Here is a 23,530-nt window from a genome sequence, read left to right on the forward strand (position 1 = left end):
CAGGCAAGTGGAGAATATTCCATCACACATCATAATTATTGCATTACAAAAAAATCTAAATGTTTTCAGTAAATAATGTTTAAAAAAATTACCTCAACGGTCCACAAAGTGTTAGTCCAAAGAACCATAACAGCAAGATAACACAACCACCAACTGCATGTTTGCCAATCTTGACCCACTGTAAAAAAATTAAACATATTTCAGAAACCTACATGTGGCTCTTGTGCATTTTCATTCAGCTCAGTCCATACAAAAGTAAATTTTACTGATTCACGATTATTACATAAATCAATGCAATTCATAGCATTTCTTAAATTGAGAGCAGGCAGCATATCTACTACATCAGCTCTTTGACAGAAAGTCATGCCTAGTTAATTTAACAACCAGAACTCGGCAGGCCAACAGTTTTAAAAAAGATCGAACTGTAAGCCTTGCCTCAGGCCAAAAGTATCTGGATCTTACAGATCAGTGCAATTTTGCTAAAGCTACATCAGAGTTTTATGTGCATCTCAGGTCATCTCACGTGGAAAACATTTTTGACAACTTTAGAAAATGATGCTGCTAAAGTTGAATCATAGCTTAGGGTTTATTAGACAAGTGAGGCTCTCTGAAGCCAAAAAAACACTGGACAGGGGAGTCTGTTTCAAAAATATTAAGAAAAATTTTAAGTTTTTAAGTTTATTTATTTGTCACAAGTAGGCTTACATTAACACCGCAATGAAATTATGGTGAAAGTCCCCTAGCTGCCACACTCCAGTGCTTGTTTGGGTACAAAGGGAGAAGTTAGTATGGCCAATGCACCTAACCAGCACATCTTTCGGACTGTGGGAGGAAACTGGAGCACCTGAAGATACCCATGCAGATGTGGGGAGAACGTGCAGACTCTGAGCCGGGAAGCAAACCCAGGTCTCTAGCACTGTGAGGCAGTAGTGCTAAGCGCTGCGCCACCGTGCCAAAAATATTTTTTGCCATACTGAATATTCTCATAGAATCATCTTCACTGTTATCTATATTATTCTGAGCTGTTTCCAATATACATAGTTCAGCACAGAGTCCATCAAAATTGTAAGGTACCAAATGTGAAATATTGTGCACAACGAAGAAGATTTCAATAAACTGTAGGAGACTAGAATGAGTGAACATAATATCTGCAAGCACTGTATTTGCAATCTAACTGTGGAAAAAACAATTAACTTATGCGGATATTGCATCTATCACGTTCTCAGGTTGATCCAGTACATTATTTCTAAAATGTAGTTACTGCTTTAATATTTGGAGATATGTTGGTTCATTTGTGTAAAGCAAAGCCCCAGAAATAACACAGTACAACAATCTAGTTAGGGATTGGTAACTTTTTGTTTGAAGTAGACAAAGTTTGAAATCTAGTTACCCACTGGGAAAATAAAACCACCACACTCCGAGGTTTTAAAAAGCAAAACAAACTTTATCATACAAAATCAGAAAACCAAAACAATTTACAACATCTATCTTATACTTGAACATTCAGAATTACGAGGTAAATATGAATGAATAGGCTAACCGTGGTCAAACACACCACACTGCACGTTAAATGACAGATGCGACCAAGACAGATCCCACAGATTTCTCAGCAACCCATCAGGACATCAATGGCGGCTGTGAGTTTAAAGATCTAGTCTCTGGATTATCACAAAAGTCCCTCAGCCTCAGGTTGCTCACTCCAAATAGTTCAACTTTTCTTCCTGAGACTACATTCAACAGGATTCACAAAGCTGCACCTAGCCTACAACTACTGGCTCACTTCCAACTCCTTCACTTACCACTGGTTTCACTAAGCTGGTACTGGCCCTGGGTTTCTCAAAGCTCCAGTCTCACTGCTGTGCGAGCTTTAAATGGTCCCCGTTGCCTTCTCTGATCCCAAACTACTTGGAAGCTAATAACTTTTAGGGCTTCTCTGTGAGCTGCAAACCACACAAGGTCCAACTGCAACAAACCCCACCCTCTCCCAGTAAACATGGGTAAACTGAAAACCAAGAACTTTCTTCAGCCCCAACCATCTCCATGACAATATAATCTTTTAGTGTTCATTAAGTGCTTTTAAATGAATTTAACACAAATCCCAAAACACAATATCACTTTGGACTGCAAGCAATGTAGATATCATGTCTGCACTTCTAGTAAGTAAGCCCACCTGTTGATTTATGGTTTCCTCCCTTCTACTTTGACTCTATTAAACAAATATGGCTAACCTTCTAAACTGTCACTTTCTTTAAGGTGTTGTGACAATTTCTAGATGATCTTCTATACCCACCTGAATGCTGAAGGGGGCTTTTAAGTTTTTTATTAAGGTTGGCAACTCAAAGTGCAGCACTGAAGTGTCACCTGGATGAAGTGCTAAGTATCTGTGGTGGAACTTCAATCTGTGACATTCATACTCAGAGCCAGCACTGACACCTTTACATTTTAAGGAAAAAAAATGAAGTGATAGGAGACATGCTAAACCACAACTGTTCAAGCCTTTTTTCCCCTTGTGGACTGGATAAATGCAAATGATGGAACATCATAGACCACATTTAATTCCCACACCTCCATTAACTTGCATATATCTCAAGTCGCTCTAATTAAAACAGCAGGTGTCCAATACCAGATTTATGCATTAATGAGACAACAGTCCTTATGAACAGCTTTTTTACAAGACACCAGACCCAAAAGGCTGTAACAAGCCAAACCTGCAAACAAGAGATATCAGTGTAAATCAGATTGAATTATCCTAACATAACCTTAAGACTGTGCCAGGACTTAAAAGTGTGTTGACCTGGACTACACTTTGGAGAACACGCAAATCATGCAGGAAATATGATTAGGTTGTATAATACCATAATAAATGACAAGTAATATCTGGTATTTAGACTATGATGAGATAGTTATAACTACACTATGCCTCAATATCTTGTCTGGAGTAGGAAAAGAATCAAATATGAGAATATCTGGTGTAGAGTTAAGAATTTTATATGTGAAGTGGCATTACACTGCAGAGTTTTTTCCTTTATTAAGTCAGTTAAACTTTTCACTTCACTATGTGGTCTTGAAAAAGTGGCAAATCAACTGGGGGATGTGGGGTGAATCAACTTATAGAACAATAGAATCCCTACAGTGAAGAAATAGGCCATTTGGCCCATCAAATCTGCACTGACTCTCTGAAAAAGCATCTCACCCAGGCCCTCCCCTCTGCCTTATCCCTGTAACTCTGCGCATTCACCATGGCTAATCCACCTAACTTACACATTTTTGGACATCAAGGGGTGAATTAGCATGGCCAATCCACATGGCATGCACATCTTTGAACTGTGGAAAGAAGCCGGAGCAACCAGAGAAACTATGCATAAATGGGGAGAACGTACAAACTCCACATACTCAACCCAAGTCCAGAATCAAACCCAGGTCCCTGGCACTGAGTGGCAGCAGCGCTAACCACTGTGCTATTATGTGGCTAATGAACAATTTAATATGTAAATCCATGAAACTCTACCCAATTACACAATTTCTTTAGATCAGACTTTATAATCAAGTTATTGGGAAATATTGCAAATTTAAAATGTTAGAAAACAAAATGTATCTCTCTGACCAGTTCTACAGATATACATTGCATTGCTGAATTAAGAATTCCTGCTTCATTTTGCATAGTGCTATCTGATCTTCACACTGACAGAACATTTTAACAGGTAAATTGTTCAACATCTTAGTTCTCTTCCTTCTCAGAGGCAAGTGCAATGAACTGTCAAACTAATACTCATGACTCCTATATGGTAATGATGTGAAGTAAAATTCAATAAATTGATCAAGAACGGTTATTGAATTAGCTTTGTGTGTCCCTCTTGATAGCTTATTGTGCTATAAGCTCTGCCATCATCAGTCGCCCTTGGTATTCTGGAGAAATAGCTACTGATTCTGCAGTAAGTTTAGTTTGCAACCATATATAAATGTTACAAAGCACTTTTGGCTTGGCACTTAACTTTCTGTCTTTCAAGTCATTTTTCAGGTTGGGCGTTAGAACAAAAAGGTTTTGTGTCATTGCAAATTCTTGGTGCCCTGTGTACTTTAAGGTCTAAGTCATTAACATATATCAGGAAAATCAGCGGTCCTAGTACTGAACTCTGAAGAGCACACTGTATATTTTCCTCCTATCTGAAAAACAACTTCATCAAAAAAATTCAATCAAGTTAGTTAAACAGAATTGACCTTTAAAAATTTGGATTGATTTTGCTTAATTATCCACGCTTGTCCAAGTGAATGTTGATTTTCTCCCAGATAATTGTTTCTAAAAGCATTCCCAGAACTGAGATTAAACTGACTGGCCTGTAGTTGCTGGGTTTATCCCTGCATGCTTCTCTGAACATGAGTTGCAATTCTCCATTCCACTGGCACCAACCCCATATCTGAGGAGGATTAGGAGCTTATGGCTGGCCAGTGCCTTTGAAATTTCTACCTTTCTCTTGGTGTCTTCAAGTGCAGCCCTTCCAGTGCTGGTGACTTCGATAAAAATAGATTCCTAGTACAATATAATGCCTAGATGACTTCACTCCACAAAGGACAAACATGAACAATATATATATTAGAAGGTTTGTCTGCTTCTTTGCTCTAGTATCCAAGTGGTGAATGGCATCAACTCAAAAATGCCCCTTTTGTTTATGTACATCCCTGAAAGGGATACATTAAAAACAGTGACTTGTGTTGGGACAAAAAGACTGATTCCACAGTCCAGCTGCAAAATTATACTACTATTATTCTGCCTTGCTGAAAATTCAACCCGCAAAAAGGAAACATTCAGTTTTTAAAAATTCCAGCCAGGACTGACAAGCTCTAGAATTTACAATAATATAAAGGCAAAATACTGCGGATGCTGGAATCTGAAACAAAAACAGAAAATGTGGGAGAAACTCAGCAGAGCTCTGACAAAGGGTCATCCTGACTCAAAACGTTGGCTCTATTCTCTCTTTACAGATGCTATCAAACCCGAGTTTCTCCAGCATGTTGTGTTTCTGCTTGTGATTAGAACTTATTGCTTTAGAGGTTAAACAAAGACAACAATGCAAAAAGAAATTTAATCTTAAATAACTAAAAATTGTGTGCTGAAACATAGAAATGCTAGGCTGCTTCTGTAGATTCAAATGTGGTGTGCCGTAAGAACTTCCAAGATTGGCAGGTTAATAAATCGCATGCTGTACACTACATAAATGAGCTTGTTAAATTGACAAGAGCTGGTACTCTTTTGAACAAGAAAAAAAACAAACTCATTTCTTCATGATAACTATTTGCCAGAAGATATTAAGCAAACGAGACTTGTTGGGTTGGCTGTCAATCCCACTCAGGCCCCTAGCCTGAAACACTATGCATTTACACTGCCAATTAAATGCTGGCCAGTCAGCAATGCTCATGTCCCACGAATGAATTAAAAAAATTCCCCCACTAGTGACACTAAGGGGCAATTTAGTATGATCAATCAACCTAACCTGCACATCTTTGGTGTGTGGGAGGAAACTGGAGCACTCGGAGAAAACCAACGCAGACATAAGAAGAATGGTCAAACTCTACACAGTCACCAAAGGCCAGAATTAAACCCAGGTCCCCCACACAGTTACGCAGCGGTGCTAACCACTGTGTCATCCTGTAATAAATTTTAAAAAGATTTTGAAATAGTTCATGTCAAAACGCACTTGCTGTGGTATAGATTTAAATGGGATAATTTTGCACTAGATTTAAAGCTCATTGTGATAACCAACTGATGTTGTAATGAGGAATAGGTCAGAGCTGGACACAAGGTTGTCTGGAAGCAAAGATCAAAGCAGAATTCAATATCATAGTTGCTTAGTCAAATACATTGAGGTTTTATTTATTTAGTTATTGTGTTCTTACAAGTTTATTACAGGACATTTTATATTTTATTGGACCAGCATTTGTTCATTATTGCAAAGGCAGAGGTGGTGAGATCGTTCCCATGATCAAGTAGAGGCACAGATTGATGGTGATAGATATGTACATCTGCTCTGAATTTTAAACGTGTATCTCATGCAGAGATAAAAATTCCATATTCTATGAACGAGACAACAGATGTGCATTAAATGTAGAAAAGTATTTATTTGTGTCATAAATGTGTCCAGAACTAGGGGTCATAGTTTCTGGATAAGAAGTAAAGCATTTAAGGCTGAGGTGAGGAGAAATTTCTTCACCCAGGGAGCAGTGAATCCATGGGAAAGTAGATGAGGCCAAAACATTGTGTGATTTCAAGAAGAAATTAGAGATAGCTCTTGAGGCTTGGGGGATCAAGATATTGAATCTGATGATCAGCAATGATCATAATGAATGGTGGAGCAGGCTGTAAGGGTCAAATGGCCTATTCCTGCTTCTAGTTTCTATGTATATTTCTACGTAACCCTGGTTTGCCGAAAGGTCAGAAAGCCACCCGACAGCTGAAAAACACTAAGATTTCCCAATGCAGATGGAATCCCTGCTGAAATACTAAAAGACAGTAGAGAGGCATTCTTGATTCGAATCCATGATCTCATCTCTCATATCTGGAAGGAAAAGACATGCTGGGAGATCTCAGATATGCCACAATTGTGACCACCTTCATGAAAGAGGATAGGTCCGACTGTGAAATTTACAGAGAGATTTCCCTAATGACTGCCACAGGAAAAGTCATTGCAAGAATCCTCTTCAACCACGTTATTGCATTAGTGGCCAACATTTAAAATAATGCCTCATCCACAATACAACGACAGACTCCTAATTCACAGCACCAAGTCCTACACTCACGGAATTGATAACCAAATGAAACCTATTTGGCCACCTGCTAGATATAAATCCAGATGTGCCTTGGTCAAGCAGTGATTAAAGACAGTTGCAGTTATCTTCTAGAAACACAATTAACTCACCAGTCGTCTTGATATTGGTTTCCCCGATGAAAATGGTTTTTGAAATAAAACCAAGAATATCGCAGATCTAACAACAGAGAAAACAGAATGAATCCTTAAAAATAATCTTATTTTGGATAAATAAGACAAGAGAGGGATGTGGGTTTTACCATTCTTTACAGCTGAATGGGTTTGTGGACACAAGGGGAATTCATTCATTTAAGGGGATTTTGTTATATTGACAACTATTCTTTCCTCTTAAATTAATTCCCTCACATCCACTACCTCATCTACAATACTGATTGATAAACCCAGTTTCTGCTTCAGCACAATGGAATAAGTGTTCTCCAGATGTATATCCTCCCCTAGAACCTGTTCCTTTGGTAACCCGAAATACAAATGCAGAATATTTAACCCCAATCTCAGAAGGGCACCAACAATTTGATTATTTGACCCAAACTATTCAATGTTGGTCCTACCAGAGTGACATTGCTAACTAATGTAAAATGAGAAATTTCACTTGCAGGAGTGAGAATGACAAACTTATCTTACATAGGACTCTTACAGCCAGAACATACTTTTGTCCCAGCACACCTGGTGCAGAGGTCAAAAGCTGACATCTCACCTGACGTACCATGCAACTGTTTTCTAATTAGGCCAGGTACAACTAATTTTATTTGCTTTTATTCACCAATAGATTTTAGTATAAGCTAAACACTGCAGCAGATAACTGAAATAACATGACTCATAGCCTTATTAGGTCAAACAGATCCTCCTGAGATCCTCATGAGTCAGACGCAAAAACATACACTCTGGAACAGCAAGTTAAAATGAGAAAATCTTTGGCAGATTATGCATCTGTGCGGCGTCTGCACCTCCTCCCTGTGTCTGCGTGGGTTTCCTCAGGTTTCCTCCCACCGTCTGAAAGACGAGCTGGTTAGGTGCAACGGCCATGCCAAATTCTCCCTCAGGATACCCGAACAGGCATTATGTGTGGTGACTGGGGATTTTCATAGTAACTTCACTGCAGTATTAACATAAGCTTACTTGTGACATTAATAAACAAACAATTTGAAACTGTAACACAAAAATACATTCAACTAGTAGAACAACCAACACTGAATTTCTTCACTGGTGTAAAGTTTCTATATTACAAATATCATTTTTGTCTGAGTGTGGGAATTATATCTGCATATCTTAATGCATGTAGAATCCAAGGGCAAGGTATAATGATGAAATGATTCCACATGACCAAAGGAAGGAAGATGGTAGAACCAAGTAAGTTGGCAGAACACTGCCTTAATTCTAAACAGAATGACAGGAAGGAAGATAGGATGCCGAATTAAAAGAAATTTGACTGTTATAAAATCAATGATGATTGAGAAATACAACATTATTTTTTCCACTAAGTTCCTCATTCTTGCACGGGAGATCTAGATAGAAAGATATCACTGGGTTAAAATTAAGATAGTTGTACTTTCTCCCTTCCTACCTCTTTACTGTCATTATGGAATTAAAACACAAGATAAAATTTATTTTCTAGAAGAGATCAGTCTTTGTGGACTTGTATAGTAATGTTAAGACCAAGACATTAGTACATCTTTAAGCAAACACAATGCTACAGAATTGCACCTGCAACCAATTGTCAGGTCTTAAAAATAATCTGCAGTATCAATAGGGTGAGTTTGAATGATTTTGTATTAAAAACTTACCCCAATTGGATTATGAAGACAAACTGGACAATATGGACCACTTTAAGGAGGTCATATGATTCAAAAATTCCAATAACCTTAAGGAACTTAGCCAGGCATAGCAGTGTGATATATCGAGTTAACCTGCAGCAGAGAGGTCAAAATTGATCAGTATTTGAATTAAATAAGACAAATGACAAATTATAGTAATGTTCATATTTTTTGCACTGTTACCAGCTTGTCTTAAGGCAGTATATGCACTAACAAATGTATATTCATTTTAATTTTGCACCACCTTATTCTAAAGTTATTTTATCTCCTTTCAAAATTTCCCATGCGCAACATTCTATTTAGAATCATAGAATGTAACAGAAGGTGGCCCTTCAGCCCACAGCAGCTGTTCTTTGAAAGGATGATTCAATAAGACCCACTCCCTTGCCTTTTTCCCTGCAAAACTTTCAAATACTTAATCAATTCCTTTTCGAAAGTTATTATTCAAACTGTTTCCAACACCCTTTTTGACAGTGCATTCCAGATTGCAACAACATGCTGGAGAGGAGAAATTATCATCACCCCTTGAGTTTTTTTTGCCACTAATTCTGTTGCTGTTAAAACACCCGTCGTCTTTTGCTTGTGATGTTGTATGAGGACATATTTTTCTTTCAGGACAATTCCCTCCCACTACAATACTGTGAAAAAGCCTTTACAATTTACTGCAGCTTCCACCTTTCTTGACAACTCACATAGGATTTGGAAGGTCAGATAGGGGACAATGGTGTAAACCAATAACCTACATATAATTAAATGTCTGTCAAAAGCCCAGAGCTGAAAAACATTCTGTCCGTATTGCCTTTGTGAGGAAGCATATTGATAAGAAAGAGCATCAACCAGCCAACTGAAGTCAGATTGGTAAAGTTATCATTTTTGAATAGCACTGTTTAAACTAGATGAAAATCTATTTTGCTTTGGACATGGCTTAGGGGATTAAGCACTGTTGGAATAAAGATAATAATTTCATCACAAATGTTTGGCAAATCTCTGCTAGTCTTGAGTGAAGTAATAAAGTTGCCCATTCAGATTTGTGGCAGACAGCTGGGAAGTCAATAAGCTGCACATATGGGTGAAGGAAATGAAAAACATATGCATTAAATAAGTGGGCAGAAGTGAGACAGACAATTCATGTGGAAAAGTGAGAGGCTTTGGATCCAAGAAAAATAAACAAGATTTTCTTATGACAGACTAGGAGCAATGAAGGAACAAAGGCACAAGAAGTTAATGGATTGCTGTCTTTAACCCCCAGATGGTTGTACAAGTGAGAAACAATGTTGCTGGAGCACATGACCTTGGTCAGACCCTACCTGAGGTACTGTGGTCAATTTTCAGTACCATCTCAGGGTGATACTGTTCTTGGGTATAGAAAGCAGATTTGTAAGAATGATATGGGATTTAAAGGAGTAAATCAGTTGGGTTGCACAACTTGGTTTTGTATTCACTGAAGTTAAAAAGATTGAGTGGTATTCAATTTGCTTAAAGTGATTAAGGAATGTGATAGGGTAGATAAAGTGAAACCATTACTTCTGATGGGGGAATCGAAAGCGAGGGACACAATAGTCAAATTAGGGCAAAGTGAAAGCAGGAATGTCGTTTTTCAGACAAACGGCAGTGGTAATCTGAAACTTGCCCCCCAAAAAGATGCAGATGTTCTGACCATTGAAATTTTCAAAACAGATTTGCAAAGCAAGGATGTCATACAATGTGGAGCAAAGAAGTTGGGTAAGAAGAATGGAGGTACAAATGCATGGCTTTGTCACAGAGAGGTCATGCCTAACAAATTTGATTGAAGTTTTTGAGGAGATGACTAGGTGTACAGATATAGGTAATGTGGTCAACGCAGTTGATATGGATTTCAGCAAAGTCTCTGACAAGGTCCCGAATGGGAGACTTGTAAAGAAGGTAAATTCACATAGGCTACAGGGTAATTTGATAAAGAGATAGAGCGTGATGACAGAAGGCTGCTTGGTGACTGGAAGCCAAAATCACAGGGTCTATCACAGGGATTTATGTTGGGCCCCTTATTATTTGTCATTTTTATAAATGACATTGATGACTATATGGGTGGTAGAATTATTAAGTTTGCGGATGACACAAAGATTGAACAGGTGGTTAACAGTGAGGTGGAGTGCCTTGGACTACAAGAAGATATAGATGGAATGGTCAAATGGGCAGGTAAGTGGCAGGTGAAATTTAACCCTGAAAAGTGTGAGGTGATACAGTTTGGAAGGAGTATTTCAAAAGAAAGTACTCCGTGAATGGTAGGACACTGGAAGTTCTGTGGAACAAAGGGACCTTGGTGTGTTTGTCCACAGATCTCTGAAACTGGAAGGGCATGTTAATAGGGTGGTGAAAAAGGCACATGGGACTCTTGCCTTCGTCAGTCGAGGCATAGATCACAAAAGCAGGGAAGTCATGTTGGAATTGTATAGAACTTTGGTGAGCCACAGCTGAAGCTTATTTATTAGTCACAAGTAAGGCTTACATTAACACTTCAATGAAGTTACTGCAAAATTCACCCAGTCGCCATAGTCCAGCACCTGTTCGGGTCAATGCACCTAGCCAGCACGTCTTTCAGAATGTGGGAGGAAACTGGAGCACCCAGAGGAAACCCATGCAGACATGGGGAGAACATGCAAACTTCACACAGAGTGACCCAAGCTAGCGTACTGAGTGCAGTTCTGGTTGCCACATTATTGGAAGGGTGTGATTGCACTGCAGGGGGTGCAGAGGAGATTTACCAGGATGCTGCCTGGGATGGTATATTTAAGTTATGAAGAGAGGCTAGATGGGCTTGGGTTGTTTTTGTTGGAACAGAGAAGGCTGAGAGGCAACCTGACCAAAGTGTATAAGATTATGACAGATCTGAAAAGAATGGATAAGGATCAGCTGTTCCCCTTAGTTGACGGGTCAGTTATGAGGGGACATAGGTTCAAGGGGGATGTGAGGAAAATCTTTTTTACCTAGAGGATGGAAAGTGCAGCCTAGGAGGGTGATAGAGGCAGCTTGCCTCATATCTTTTAAAAAGTATCTGGATGAGCACTTGGCACATCATAACGTTTGGGGCTATGGGTCAAGCGTTGGCAGATGTGATTAGGTGGAAGTTCAGGTATTTCTAACGTGTCAGTGCAGACTCGATGAGGCGAAGGGCCTCTTCTGCACTATATGATTCTATAGTTAGTCATGATTAAACAGATTGGGTGAAGAGTAAATGGTGTACATGTGTTACATATTCCTAATTTATTACATTTTAACTTGTTTTAGTGCTGCTTCTTGATTTAAATTTATTTCATTTCATAGTAGTCTCTAAGCATATTTTGGATTGAAAACTGAAGTTGCTGTCAAACAAAAACTCCACACCCATCAGCAGCATCTCCAGAATAAGTTCATTACATAATATTTGATTTGCAGTTTTTAAATTTTTGCATCCACAAAACGTTATTTCTAGAAAGAGGTAATACAAAAATCCTAAGTGCTGAAGCAGATGATTCGTCAACTCTTGGCTCCTGACAAAAGATTAATTCTGAGCTATAAAGTCTCTGGTTCCAATTTTTTCTTCTTCTTTGCACGTTGTGGCAAGGTCAGCATTTGCTGCCCAGTCCTAGCTGCCCTTAAGAAAGTGGTGGTGAAATACCAGGTGCAATGGCATCCTCTAACATCCAAACCAATTTTGGGGGATATGGGGCACCTAAAGTTACAGTTCAAATCTAACAATTTTTATTTTGAAAATGCCACCCCGGCTGACATTTTTAATTGTTTTAAACACAGATCCATATATTTAATGAGAGATTTAGCTAAACACAGTTCTATATATTTAACCAGAGGTTTAGCTAAACACAGTTCTATATATTTAACCAGAGGATGCCTCTGGGTTACCTTCAGGCCAAAGCCTCCAGAACCATGAACAGACATTTTCAAAACAAAATTCACTAGAATTGAATTGGAATTTCCTTTTCTTGACTCCTCGTCTCCATTTCCGGCGATAGACTGACCACCAACATTCATCACAAACCCATCAACTCCCACAGCTTCTCGCACCTTACTCCCTGTAGGGGTTCCATCCCATTCTTCCAGTTTCTCTGCCTTTGTTGTATCTGTTTTGATGATGCCACCTTCCAAAATGGCGTTTCTGACATGTCTGCTTTTCCCTTAACTGAGGTTCCCGCACCTGTGGTTGACAGGGTACTAAACTGGATTCAACCAATTTCCAGCACCTCGACCCTCACCCCTTCCCCTCCCTCCCAGAACCATGACAGGATCACTCTTGTCCTCAACTTCCACATTCAAAGGATCATCATCCACCTGTTCTGCCAACCCCAGCATGATGTTACCACTAAACACATCACCCCCATCAGCATTTCATAGGGACCACATCCTCCATGACATCCTGGTCTACTCCCCCCTCATGTGCAACCCCTCACAGCACCTTTGCTTGCAATCACAGACAGTGTAACACTTGCCCCTTTGTCTCCTCACTGTTCAAGGCCTCAAATACTTCTATTAGGTGAAGCAGTGTTTCACTTGCACTTCTTTCAATTTGGTCTATTGCTTTTGCTGCTGCCAATGTGGTCTCCTCTATATTGGGGAGACTAAACACAGACTGGGCAACAGCTTTATGGAACATCTTGTTCAGACTGCAAGCATAACCCACAACCTTCCTATTGCTTGTCATTTTAACTCAGCACCTTGCTTTCACGTCTGTCCTTGGCCTGCTGCAATGCTCCAGCAGCAGCATCTCATCTTCCAATTAAGCATTTTACAACCTAACCCTAATCCTCACGACCGAACATTAAGTTCAGTAACTTTAGACCATGACCTTTCTCCTCCATCTTTTTTAAAATAAATATCCCATGCATATAATGTCTCAATGCAAAAACCCTCCCTTCCCCACACCAGGCCACCTGCCTTGTTCTTGACATCTTGTTGAAATCTACCACAAATACACAGAGTCAGGGGTTTACAGCATGGAAGCAGGTTATTCAGCCCAACTTGTCCATGCTGCCCAGTTTTTACCATTGAGCTAGTCCCAATTGCTTGCATTTGCCCCATATCCCTCTATACGCATTTTACCCATGTAACTGTCTAATTGCTTTTTAAAAGACAAAATTGTATCCGCCTCTACTATTACCTCTGGCAGCTTGCTCCAGACATTCACCACCCTGTGTGTGAAAAAATTGCCCCTCTGGACCCTTTTGTATCTCTCCCCTCTCACCTTAAACTTATGCCCTCTAGTTTTAGACTCCTCTACCTTTGGGAAGAGATACTGACCTTACCTATACCCCTCATTATTTTACAGACCTCTATAAGGTCACTCCTAAGTTTCTTATGCTCCAGGGGAAAAAAGTCTGTGTATCCAGCCTCTCCTTATAACTCAAACCATCAAGTCCCAGTAGCACCATGGTAAATCTTTTCTGCACTCTTTCTAGTTTAAATAATATCCTTTCTATAATAGTGACCAGAACTATGCACAGTATTTCAAGTGTGGCTTCACTAATGTTTTGTACAATTCCAACAAGACTCCTGTATTCAATGCTCAGACAAATGAAACCAAGCATGCCGAATGTCTTCTTCACCACTCAGTTCCTTGAAAGTGGAGTTACAGGTGGACAATGAACCTGTACCCCTAGATTTCTTTACCATTAACTAAGTCAGTCCTGTTTTGGTTTGATCTTCCAAAATGCATCGCTTTGTATTTATCTAAATTCAACTCCATCTGCCATTCGTTAGTCCACTGGCCCAATTGTTCAAGATCCTGTTGCAATCCTAGATAACCTTCTTCACTGTTCACTATGCCATCAATCTTGATGTCATCTGCAAACTTACTAACTGTGCCTCCAGTGCACAGTGGACCCAGCACTGATCCGAGGCAGACCGCTGGTTACAACCGCTGAAAAACAACCCTCTACAAACACCCTTTCTTCTGTCACCAAGGCAATCTTGTATCCAATTGGCTACTTCACCTTGGATCCTATGAGATTTAACCTTATGCAACATACCTACCATGTGGTACCTTGTCAAAGGCCTTGCTAAAGTCCATGTAGACAACATTGACCGCAATGCCCTCACCTATCTTCTCAGTTACCCCTTCAAAAAACTCAAATCAAATTTGTGAGACATGATGTTGCACTCACAAAGCCATGCTAATTGTCCCTAATCAGTCCTTGCCTCACTAAATGCTTGAAGATCCTGTCTCTCAGAATACCTTATGACAACTTACCCACTACAGATGTGAGGCTCACCAGCCTGTAGTTCCCAGGCTTTTCCCTGCAGCCCTTTTTAAACAAGGGCACAACATTTGCCACTCTTCCATCTTCAGGCACCTCACCTGTGGCCGTCAATAATGCAAATGTCTCAGCTAGGGAACCCACAATTTCCTCCCTAGTCTCCCACAATGTCCTGGGACATGCCTCATAAGCTGCAGTTTAGCATCTAACACATTCTCCTTCTCTTTAGTTCTGACGAAGAACTAAATAGACTCAATCTCTTTTCTCTCCCTTCAAATGCTGTAAGACATGCTGAGTTTTCCCAGTACTTTCTGCTCGTTTCAGATTCCAGCAACTGCAGTATTTTCCTTACTCTCATACAATTTTCTTTGTTTGAAATTTATAAATTTCTTCAGATGCTGATCAAACTGCAGTACGTTATAACTTTGATTTTATTCTACTGACTTTATTTTGCACACCCTTTTCCTCCCTCTCTCCTCTGAAGGTAGAGGCCTTACTGGTGTGCAGCTCTGACACCCTACAGTATCATATTCAAGTGTCATTCTTCAAGTGAGGCACTGACAGTGAGTGTTAGCAAGTTAGACAGCTGTGAGGTAATAAGGGTTGTTTCTGATCCTGCTCTCATCCAATAACTGCACAACACATCCACACACATCCGCAGTGAAGGAGAATCCTACTTCATAGGACAGATAGGTGGCATATAACATTAATCATTGACCGAGTGGCCTTCTGGACTAGTTTTGTGAAGCAGTTACACCTCAGCAATACATTATATAAACGCAGATTGTTCTTTGTCACACAAGTGGGGCCAGAAGGGAATTTTCCAAGTTTTTCTGCTTAATCAGTCTGGGTTTCATGTCACGTCCCATGTAATTGCATGGCTTCCAGGGCTGATGTAGTGTTCATACATCTATAAACACTACAACTGGTGCAAAGATACCACCTTTGTTTGAGGCAGGCTGAATGCACCAATAGGTCCAAGCTCAATTTCCTACCTTGCACCATCTCCTCTTAACCCAGAGACACTGAAGCCCAGGGTCACCCTGGGTTTTGTAATCGCTGAGATTTTCTGTCAAATTCCACAAGTTCCAACAGAACAGTAAGAGGCATAGTCAGGTGCTTCTGTGACCGCGATCGAGACTCCAGGATAGCCTGTTGCCTCCCTGTTGCTAGAGTCGAGAATGTCTCTCAGCAGGAATAGGACATTCTGAAGTGGGAGAGCGAACAGCCAGTAGTCGTGGTCCATGTTGGAATTAACAATATAGGTTGAAAGGAAAATACGGTCCGGCAAAATGAGTTCAGGGATTTAGGAAGGCAGCTGAAAGGAGGACTTCCAGGGTTGTATTCTCAGGAACCTCCCTGTGCCATGAGGTAGTGAGGCAAGAAATAGGAAGACAGTGCACATTAATAAGTGGCTTGAGAATTGGTGCAGGAGGGAGAGCTTCAGATTTTTAGGTCACTGGCACCTCTTCCACAGCAGATGGGACGTGTACAAAAAGGACAGAGGTTGCATCTTAGCTGGAAGGGCACTAACATCCTAAAGGGTAGATCTGATCATGCCGTTTGGGTGGATTTATACTATTACGGTGGGGGGTTGGGATCCACAGCAGTAGGTCAGACAGTACAGAGACTGTGGAGAACTCAGTAAATGGGTCCAGTAAGGCTAAGAGAAATAAAACATGGAGATTGTACAAAATATGACAGGACAGATGGTCTGAGGCATGTTTGTTTTAACGCAAGGAGTATGACACGTAAGGCGGATGAAATTAAAGCTTGGATTACTACATGGAATTATGATGTTGTGGCAATTACGGGGACTTGGATGAAAGAAGGGCAAGACTGGCAGTTCTGCATTCCTGGATTTAGATGCTTCAGGCGAGATACAGAGGATGACAGAAGAGGTGTGGGTGTTGCTTCACTGATGTCTCAGCTACACAGAGGGAGGATACCTCGGTGAGATCATGCAGTAAGGCTATATGGGCAGAACTCAGGAACAGAGCTGTGCAATCACACTATGGGGTTGTACTACAAACCTCCCAACAGCCAGCATGAGGTGAAGATTATGGACAGATGTAAAAAGAACAGGGTTGCTGTGATGGGTGATTTTACCTTCCCCAACATATACTGGGATCCCTTTAATGCCTGGGGTTTGGATGAGGCAGAGTTTGTTCAGTGTGTCCAAGAGTGCTTCTTCAGGAAATATGTAGATAGTCCAACTCAGGAATGGGCTATCTTAGACCTGGTTCTGGTAAACAAGCCTGGACAGGTGATTGACGTCTCAGTGGGGGACTGTTTTGGGGACAGTGATCACAATTCAATAAGTTTCAAGATACCTGCAGTAAAGGATAGAATCCAGGAGTGAAAATGTTAAACTGGGGGGAGGCTAACTATGACAATATTGGGCAGGAAGTAAGGAATGTAGACTAGGGGCAGCTGTTTGAGGGTAAATCCACATTTGATATTCGGAAGTCTTTTAAAAGTCAGTTGTTAATAATTCAAGACAAGCATGTCTCTATAAAAATGAAGGGCAAAGGTGTCAAGGTTAGGGAACCCTGGATGCCAAGACAGATTGTGAGCTTACTGAAAAAGGAGGAGACATACATAAATTTCAGGAAATTGAAAACTGATAAGGTTCTTGAGGAATATAAAGATAGCAGGAAAGAGCTTAAACAGGGACTTAGGAAGGCAAAAAGGGTCATGAAATGTCCTTGGCAGGCAGGATTAAGAACATAAGAACATAAGAAATAGGAGCAGGAGTAGGCCATCTAGCCCTTCGAGCCTGCCCCGCCATTCAATAAGATCATGGCTGATCTGTTGTGGCTCAGTTCCACTTTCCCGCCCTCTCCCCATAACCCTTAATCCCCTCTCTTATCAAGAACCCATCAACCCGCTTCTTAAAAATATTTAGCGAGGCAGCCTCCACCACTTCAACGGGCAGAGAATTCCAGAGATTCACCACCCTTTGAGTGAAGAAGTTCCTCCTCAACTCCGTTCTAAACCGCCTCCCCTTTATCTTGAGGCTGTGCCCCCTAGTCCTAGTGTCTTTTTTGAGCGGGAAGAGTCTCTCCACCTCTATCCTATCCATCCCATTCATCATCTTATACGTCTCAATGAGATCTCCCCTCATTCTTCTAAACTCTAACGAGTACAAGCCTAGTTTATTCAGCCTCTCGTCATAGCTCAATCCCCTCAACTCCGGTATCAGCCTAGTAAACCTCCTCTGCACTCCCTCCAGGGCCAAAATATCCTTGCGCAGGTGCGGCGCCCAAAACTGCACACAGTACTCCAGCTGCGGCCTCACCAATGCCCTATACAGCTGCAGCAAGACCTCCCTACTTTTATATTCAATCCCCCTCGCTATGAAGGCCAGCATCCCATTCGCCTTCCTGACCACCTGCTGCACCTGCAAGCTGGGTTTTTGCGACTCATGCACAAGGACATTAAGGAGAATCCCATGGCTTTTTATGCATATTAGAGAAAGAGGGTAGTTAAGAATAGGTCCACTCGAGGAGAATGGAGGAAATGTGTACGTGGAGCCAGGTGAGATCATTAATGAGTACTTCACATCAGTATTCACAAAGGTGAAGGATGTGGTGGATGGTGAGTGAAGAAAGAAGGATGCTGATATCTTAGGACATGTTGAGACAAAAAAGGGGGAAAGAGGTAATGGAGGTTTTGAAAAACATTAAGGTGGATGAATTCCCAAGGCTAGATAAGGTCTATCCCAGAATACTGAGAGGCGAAGGAAGAATTTACTGAGGCTTTGGCCAAAACCGTAGTATCCTCTTTAATCACAGGCAAGGTACCAAAGGATTAGAGAATAGCTAACATTGTTCCTTGGTTTAAGAATGGCAGGAGAGACAATCTGGGAAATTACAGGCCTGTGAGCCTTACATCAGTGGTGGGGAAATTATCGGAGAAGATTCTGAGGTACAGGATATACCCACATCTGAAAGCAAATAGGCTTATTAACTATAGACTATGTTCTATAGACAACATAGTTTTGTGAAGGAGAGATCATGTCTCACAAACTTGAATGAGCTCTTTGAGGAAGTGACAAAAAAATTGACCAGGGCAGGCCAGTGGACATTGTATACATGGACTTTCATAAAGCGTTCAATAAGGTTCCTCATTGCAAGCTGACACAGAAGGTGAAGTCATATGGAATCTGAGGTGAGCTGGTAAGATGGATACAAAACTGGATTGGGCATAGAAAGCAGAGGGGGCAGTGGACGGGTACTTTTCTAACTAGAGGTCTGTGACAAGCAGTATTCCACAAGGATCAGTGCTGGGACTTCTATTGTTCATAATATAAATAAGTGATTTGGAGAAAAATGCAGATGGTCTGATTAGTAAATTTACAGATGATACAAAAATTGGAGGAGTAGCGGACAGTGAGGAGGATTACCAAGGGATACAGCAGGATCTTTAAGGAGATCTTTCTTGGTGCTCAGCAGAAATTTATTCCGATGGTCAAAAAGGACCGTAGGAGGAGAGGTAATAAGCCGTGGATAACGAAGGAGGTGAAGGAAAGTGTTAAATTAAAAGCAGAGGAATTTAGAGTAGCTAAGAGCAGTGGGCGAGAAGAGGATTGGGAAAGGTTTAAATGTCAACAAAGATTGACAAAGAAGTTGATAAAGGAGGGTAGGAGAAGCTATGAAGCTGGGCTAGCACTTAATATAAAAAAGGATAGCAAGAGTTTTTATAAATATATAAAAAGGAAGAGGCTGGCTAGGGTGAACGTTGGTCCTTTAGAGGATGAGAAAGGGGACCTAGTGGTAGGGGATGGGGATATGGCTAAGGTCTTGAATAACTTTTTTGTTTCTGTCTTCACGGAGGAGGACGTGAATAATTTGCCGGGTGTTAGCGATGGAAAGGTGGGAGGACTGGAGGGTCTTAATGACATTACTGTTACTAGAGAGGTGGTGCTCGACAGACTGGAGGGGCTGATTGTGGACAAGTCCCCAGGACCGGATGGAATGCATCCGAGGGTTCTGAAAGAAATGGCGGAGGTGATAGTGGATGCCTTGGTGGTTATTTTCCAGACGTCGCTGGATTCCGGGGAAGTGCCGGAAGATTGGAAAACGGCTAATGTTACGCCGTTGTTTAAGAAGGGTGCCAGGCAAAAGGCGGGGAATTATAGGCCGGTTAGTTTAACGTCTGTGGTAGGTGAAATGTTAGAATCCGTCATTAAGGAGGAAATTGCGAGGCATCTTGAAGGGAATTGCTTGATAGGGCAGACGCAACACGGTTTCATTAAAGGGAAGTCATGTCTGACAAATTTACTGGAGTTCTATGAGGATGTGTCTAGGGCAGTGGATAGAGGAGAGCCAGTGGATATGGTCTTTCTGGATTTTCAGAAGGCGTTTGACAAGGTACCTCACAAGAGATTATTGCAGAAGGTCAGGGGACATGGAGTTGGGGGTAGGGTGTTAGCGTGGATAGAGGATTGGTTGTCAAATAGGACACAGAGAGTGGGGGTCAATGGGTGCTATTCGGATTGGCGGTTGGTGACTAGTGGGGTGCCCCAGGGGTCGGTGCTGGGGCCTCAGCTATTTACCATTTATATAGATGATCTGGAGGAGGGAACCGAGTGTAGGGTGTCGAAATTTGCTGATGACACCAAGATTGGGGGAAAGGCAAATTGTGCGGAGGGTGTGGAGAGTCTGCAGAAGGATCTAGATAGGCTGGGCGAATGGGCCAGGAAATGGCAAATGGAATTTAATGTTGGCAAGTGTGAGGTGGTCCACTTTGGTAGGAAGGACTATTACTTACGTGGCGAAAAACTGCAGCAGGCGACGGTGCAGAGGGACCTCGGGGTCCTTGTGCATGAGTCGCAAAAACCCAGCTTGCAGGTGCAGCAGGTGGTCAGGAAGGCGAATGGGATGTTGGCCTTCATAGCGAGGGGGATTGAATATAGAAGTAGGGAGGTCTTGCTGCAGCTGTATAGGGCATTGGTGAGGCCGCAGCTGGAGTACTGTGTGCAGTTTTGGGCGCCGCACCTGCGCAAGGATATTTTGGCCTTGGAGGGAGTGCAGAGGAGGTTTACTAGGCTGATACCGGAGTTGAGGGGGTTGAGCTATGAGGAGAGGCTGAATAAACTAGGCTTGTACTCGTTAGAGTTTAGAAGAATGAGGGGAGATCTCATTGAGACGTATAAGATGATGAATGGGATGGATAGGATAGAGGTGGAGAGACTCTTCCCGCTCAAAAAAGACAGTAGGACTAGGGGGCACAGCCTCAAGATAAAAGGGGGGCGGTTTAGAACGGAGTTGAGGAGGAACTTCTTCACTCAAAGGGTGGTGAATCTCTGGAATTCTCTGCCCGTTGAAGTGGTGGAGGCTGCCTCGCTAAATATTTTTAAGAAGCGGGTTGATGGGTTCTTGATAAGAGAGGGGATTAAGGGTTATGGGGAGAGGGCGGGAAAGTAGAACTGAGCCACGACAGATCAGCCATGATCTTATTGAATGGCGGGGCAGGCTCGAACGGCTAGATGGCCTACTCCTGCTCCTATTTCTTATGTTCTTAATATATAAATCAGCTGGAGACCTGGGCCAAAAGATGGCAGATGAAATTTAACCTGGAGAAATGTGAGATGATACGATTTGGAAGAGCTACTGCAGAAGGAAAGTATACAGTAAATGGTAGAGCTCTTAGAAATATTAGCATAGAGGTCTAGGATTGCAGATCCACATTTTTCACGTAATGGGAGTTTGGCAATGGTGGCACAGTAGTTAGCACTGCTGCCTCACAGCACCAGGGACCCAGATTCAATTCACAGCTTGGGTCACTGGCAGTGCTGAGTCTGCACGGGTTTCCTCCGGGTGCTCCAGTTTCCTACCACAGTCCGAAAGATGTGCTGGTTAGGTGCATTAGCCGTGCTAAATTCCCCCTCAGTGTACCCGAACAGGTGCCAGAGTGTGGCCAGAATAGGGGATCTTCACAGTAACTTCATTGCAGTGTTAATGTAAGCCTACTTGTGACAATAATAAATAAACTTTGTGTCTGTACCAGCTTTTCTGACTGTGAGACTCAGACACCCAATAAGTTACTTCATTTCTTTCTAATCCTACAATTACTTTAAAATGTAAATCTATGACCCTAGTTATTGAGCCTCTTTAAGAAGAAAAATTAATCTTCATTCTGGGCCCCTCGTAATATGAGGTGACTGACTGTCCAGGACACTTGTACCTGGGGCTGGGCACATCCACAGGGCCTAGCCTGGCGCTGGAGATGATGTTGTTGCTGTATTTCTCCTCCATCCTTCACACTTTCTGCTGCTGCCTCCCCAGCTGAGCCGCTTCTCGCTGCCTCACCGGTTCGCCATCAGTCACAGGCCCGAAGCCTGCGGCTCAAGTGTTGGAGCCTTGTCAAGGGAAGAACATCCATAAGCCGCGCTTCAGCTTCCGAGGGAGCCGGTGCTGGCTTGGAGCAGCCACCAAAAAAATGCCACCGCGTAACCCACACCCGCCACCAAACTACTGCCGACCGGGACCTCCCCGCATTCCGCCCCCTAGTGACCGGCCCCGGAACCGGGACCTCCTCGCATTCCGCCCCTTAGTGACCGGCACCGGCACCATGGCCAGGACCTGCCTACATTCCACTCCCTAGTGACCAGGACCGGGACCTCCCTACATTCCACCCGCTAGTGACCGGGACCTCCCCGCATTCCGCCCCCGAGTGACCAGGACCGGGAACTCCTACATTCCGCCCCCTAGTGACCAGGACCGGGACCTCCTACATTCCGCACCCGAGTGACCAGGACCGGGACCTCCCTGCATTCCGCCCCCTCGTGACCGGCACCTCCCTGCATTCCGCCCCCTCGTGACCGGGACCTCCCTGCATTCCGCCCCCTACTGACCGGGACCGGGACCTCCACGCATTCCGCCCTCTAGTGGCGGGGGCCTCTCTGCATTCCTAGTGATCAGGATGTGGGAATGCCGGCGTTGGACTGGCGTAAACACAGTAAAAAGTCTGACAACACCAGGTTTTAGTCCAACCGATTTATTTGTTAATACTCACAAGCTTTCGAGGGGACTGCCTCTTCGTCAGGTGAATGGAGAGTTCCCATTCACCTCTCCATTCACCTGACGAAGAGGCAGTCCCCTCGAAAGCTTGTGAGTATTAACAAATAAATCGGTGGGACTAAAACCTGGTGTTGTCAGACTTTTTCCTAGTGATCAGGACAGGGACCGCCCTGCATTCCGCCCCCTAGTGATCAGGACAGGGACCGCCCTGCATTCCGCCCCCTAGTGATCAGGACAGGGACCGCCCTGCATTCCGCCCCCTAGTGATCAGGACAGGGACCGCCCTGCATTCCGCCCCCTAGTGATCAGGACAGGGACCGCCCTGCATTCCGCCCCCTAGTGATCAGGACAGGGACCGCCCTGCATTCCGCCCCCTAGCGATAGGGACTTCCCTTCATTCCGCCTCCTAGAGACCGGGACTCAGACTGCGCCTGCTGTTGGCACAAAGCCCTCCTTGGTAACTGGCTCATATCCAGTAAATCCCTCTCTGTCTCCACCCTTAGGCAGTGAGATTGGGTTTGGATTGCTCTTATAAACTGTCAGCACTGACAGCAGGAGGGCCTTGAGCTGCTGTGGGGGAGAGATGATGTGGGTATGCCGGCGTTGGACTGGCGTAAACACAGTAAAAAGTCTGACAACACCAGGTT

General features: G+C 42.6%; 1 protein-coding gene across 1 annotated transcript in view; it reads right to left on the minus strand.

Annotated features, from left to right (window-relative positions):
- Nucleotides 1-22,342, minus strand: part of slc30a5 (solute carrier family 30 member 5) — a 48,966-nt gene extending 26,624 nt beyond the window's left edge. The window contains exons 1-4 of the mRNA XM_080189357.1: nucleotides 22,048-22,342; nucleotides 8,603-8,725; nucleotides 6,912-6,978; nucleotides 93-178 (exon numbers count right to left, since the gene is read on the minus strand). Of these exons, the coding sequence (XP_080045483.1) occupies nucleotides 93-178; nucleotides 6,912-6,978; nucleotides 8,603-8,725; nucleotides 22,048-22,118 (347 nt within the window). The 5' untranslated portion in view covers nucleotides 22,119-22,342. The remainder of the gene's footprint in view (nucleotides 1-92; nucleotides 179-6,911; nucleotides 6,979-8,602; nucleotides 8,726-22,047) is intronic.
- Between the last annotated feature and the right edge of the window lie 1,188 nt (nucleotides 22,343-23,530).

This window comes from Carcharhinus amblyrhynchos, chromosome 5, assembly GCF_965287045.1.
Source record: "Carcharhinus amblyrhynchos chromosome 5, sCarAmb.v2.hapA, whole genome shotgun sequence".
NCBI lineage: Eukaryota > Metazoa > Chordata > Chondrichthyes > Carcharhiniformes > Carcharhinidae > Carcharhinus > Carcharhinus amblyrhynchos.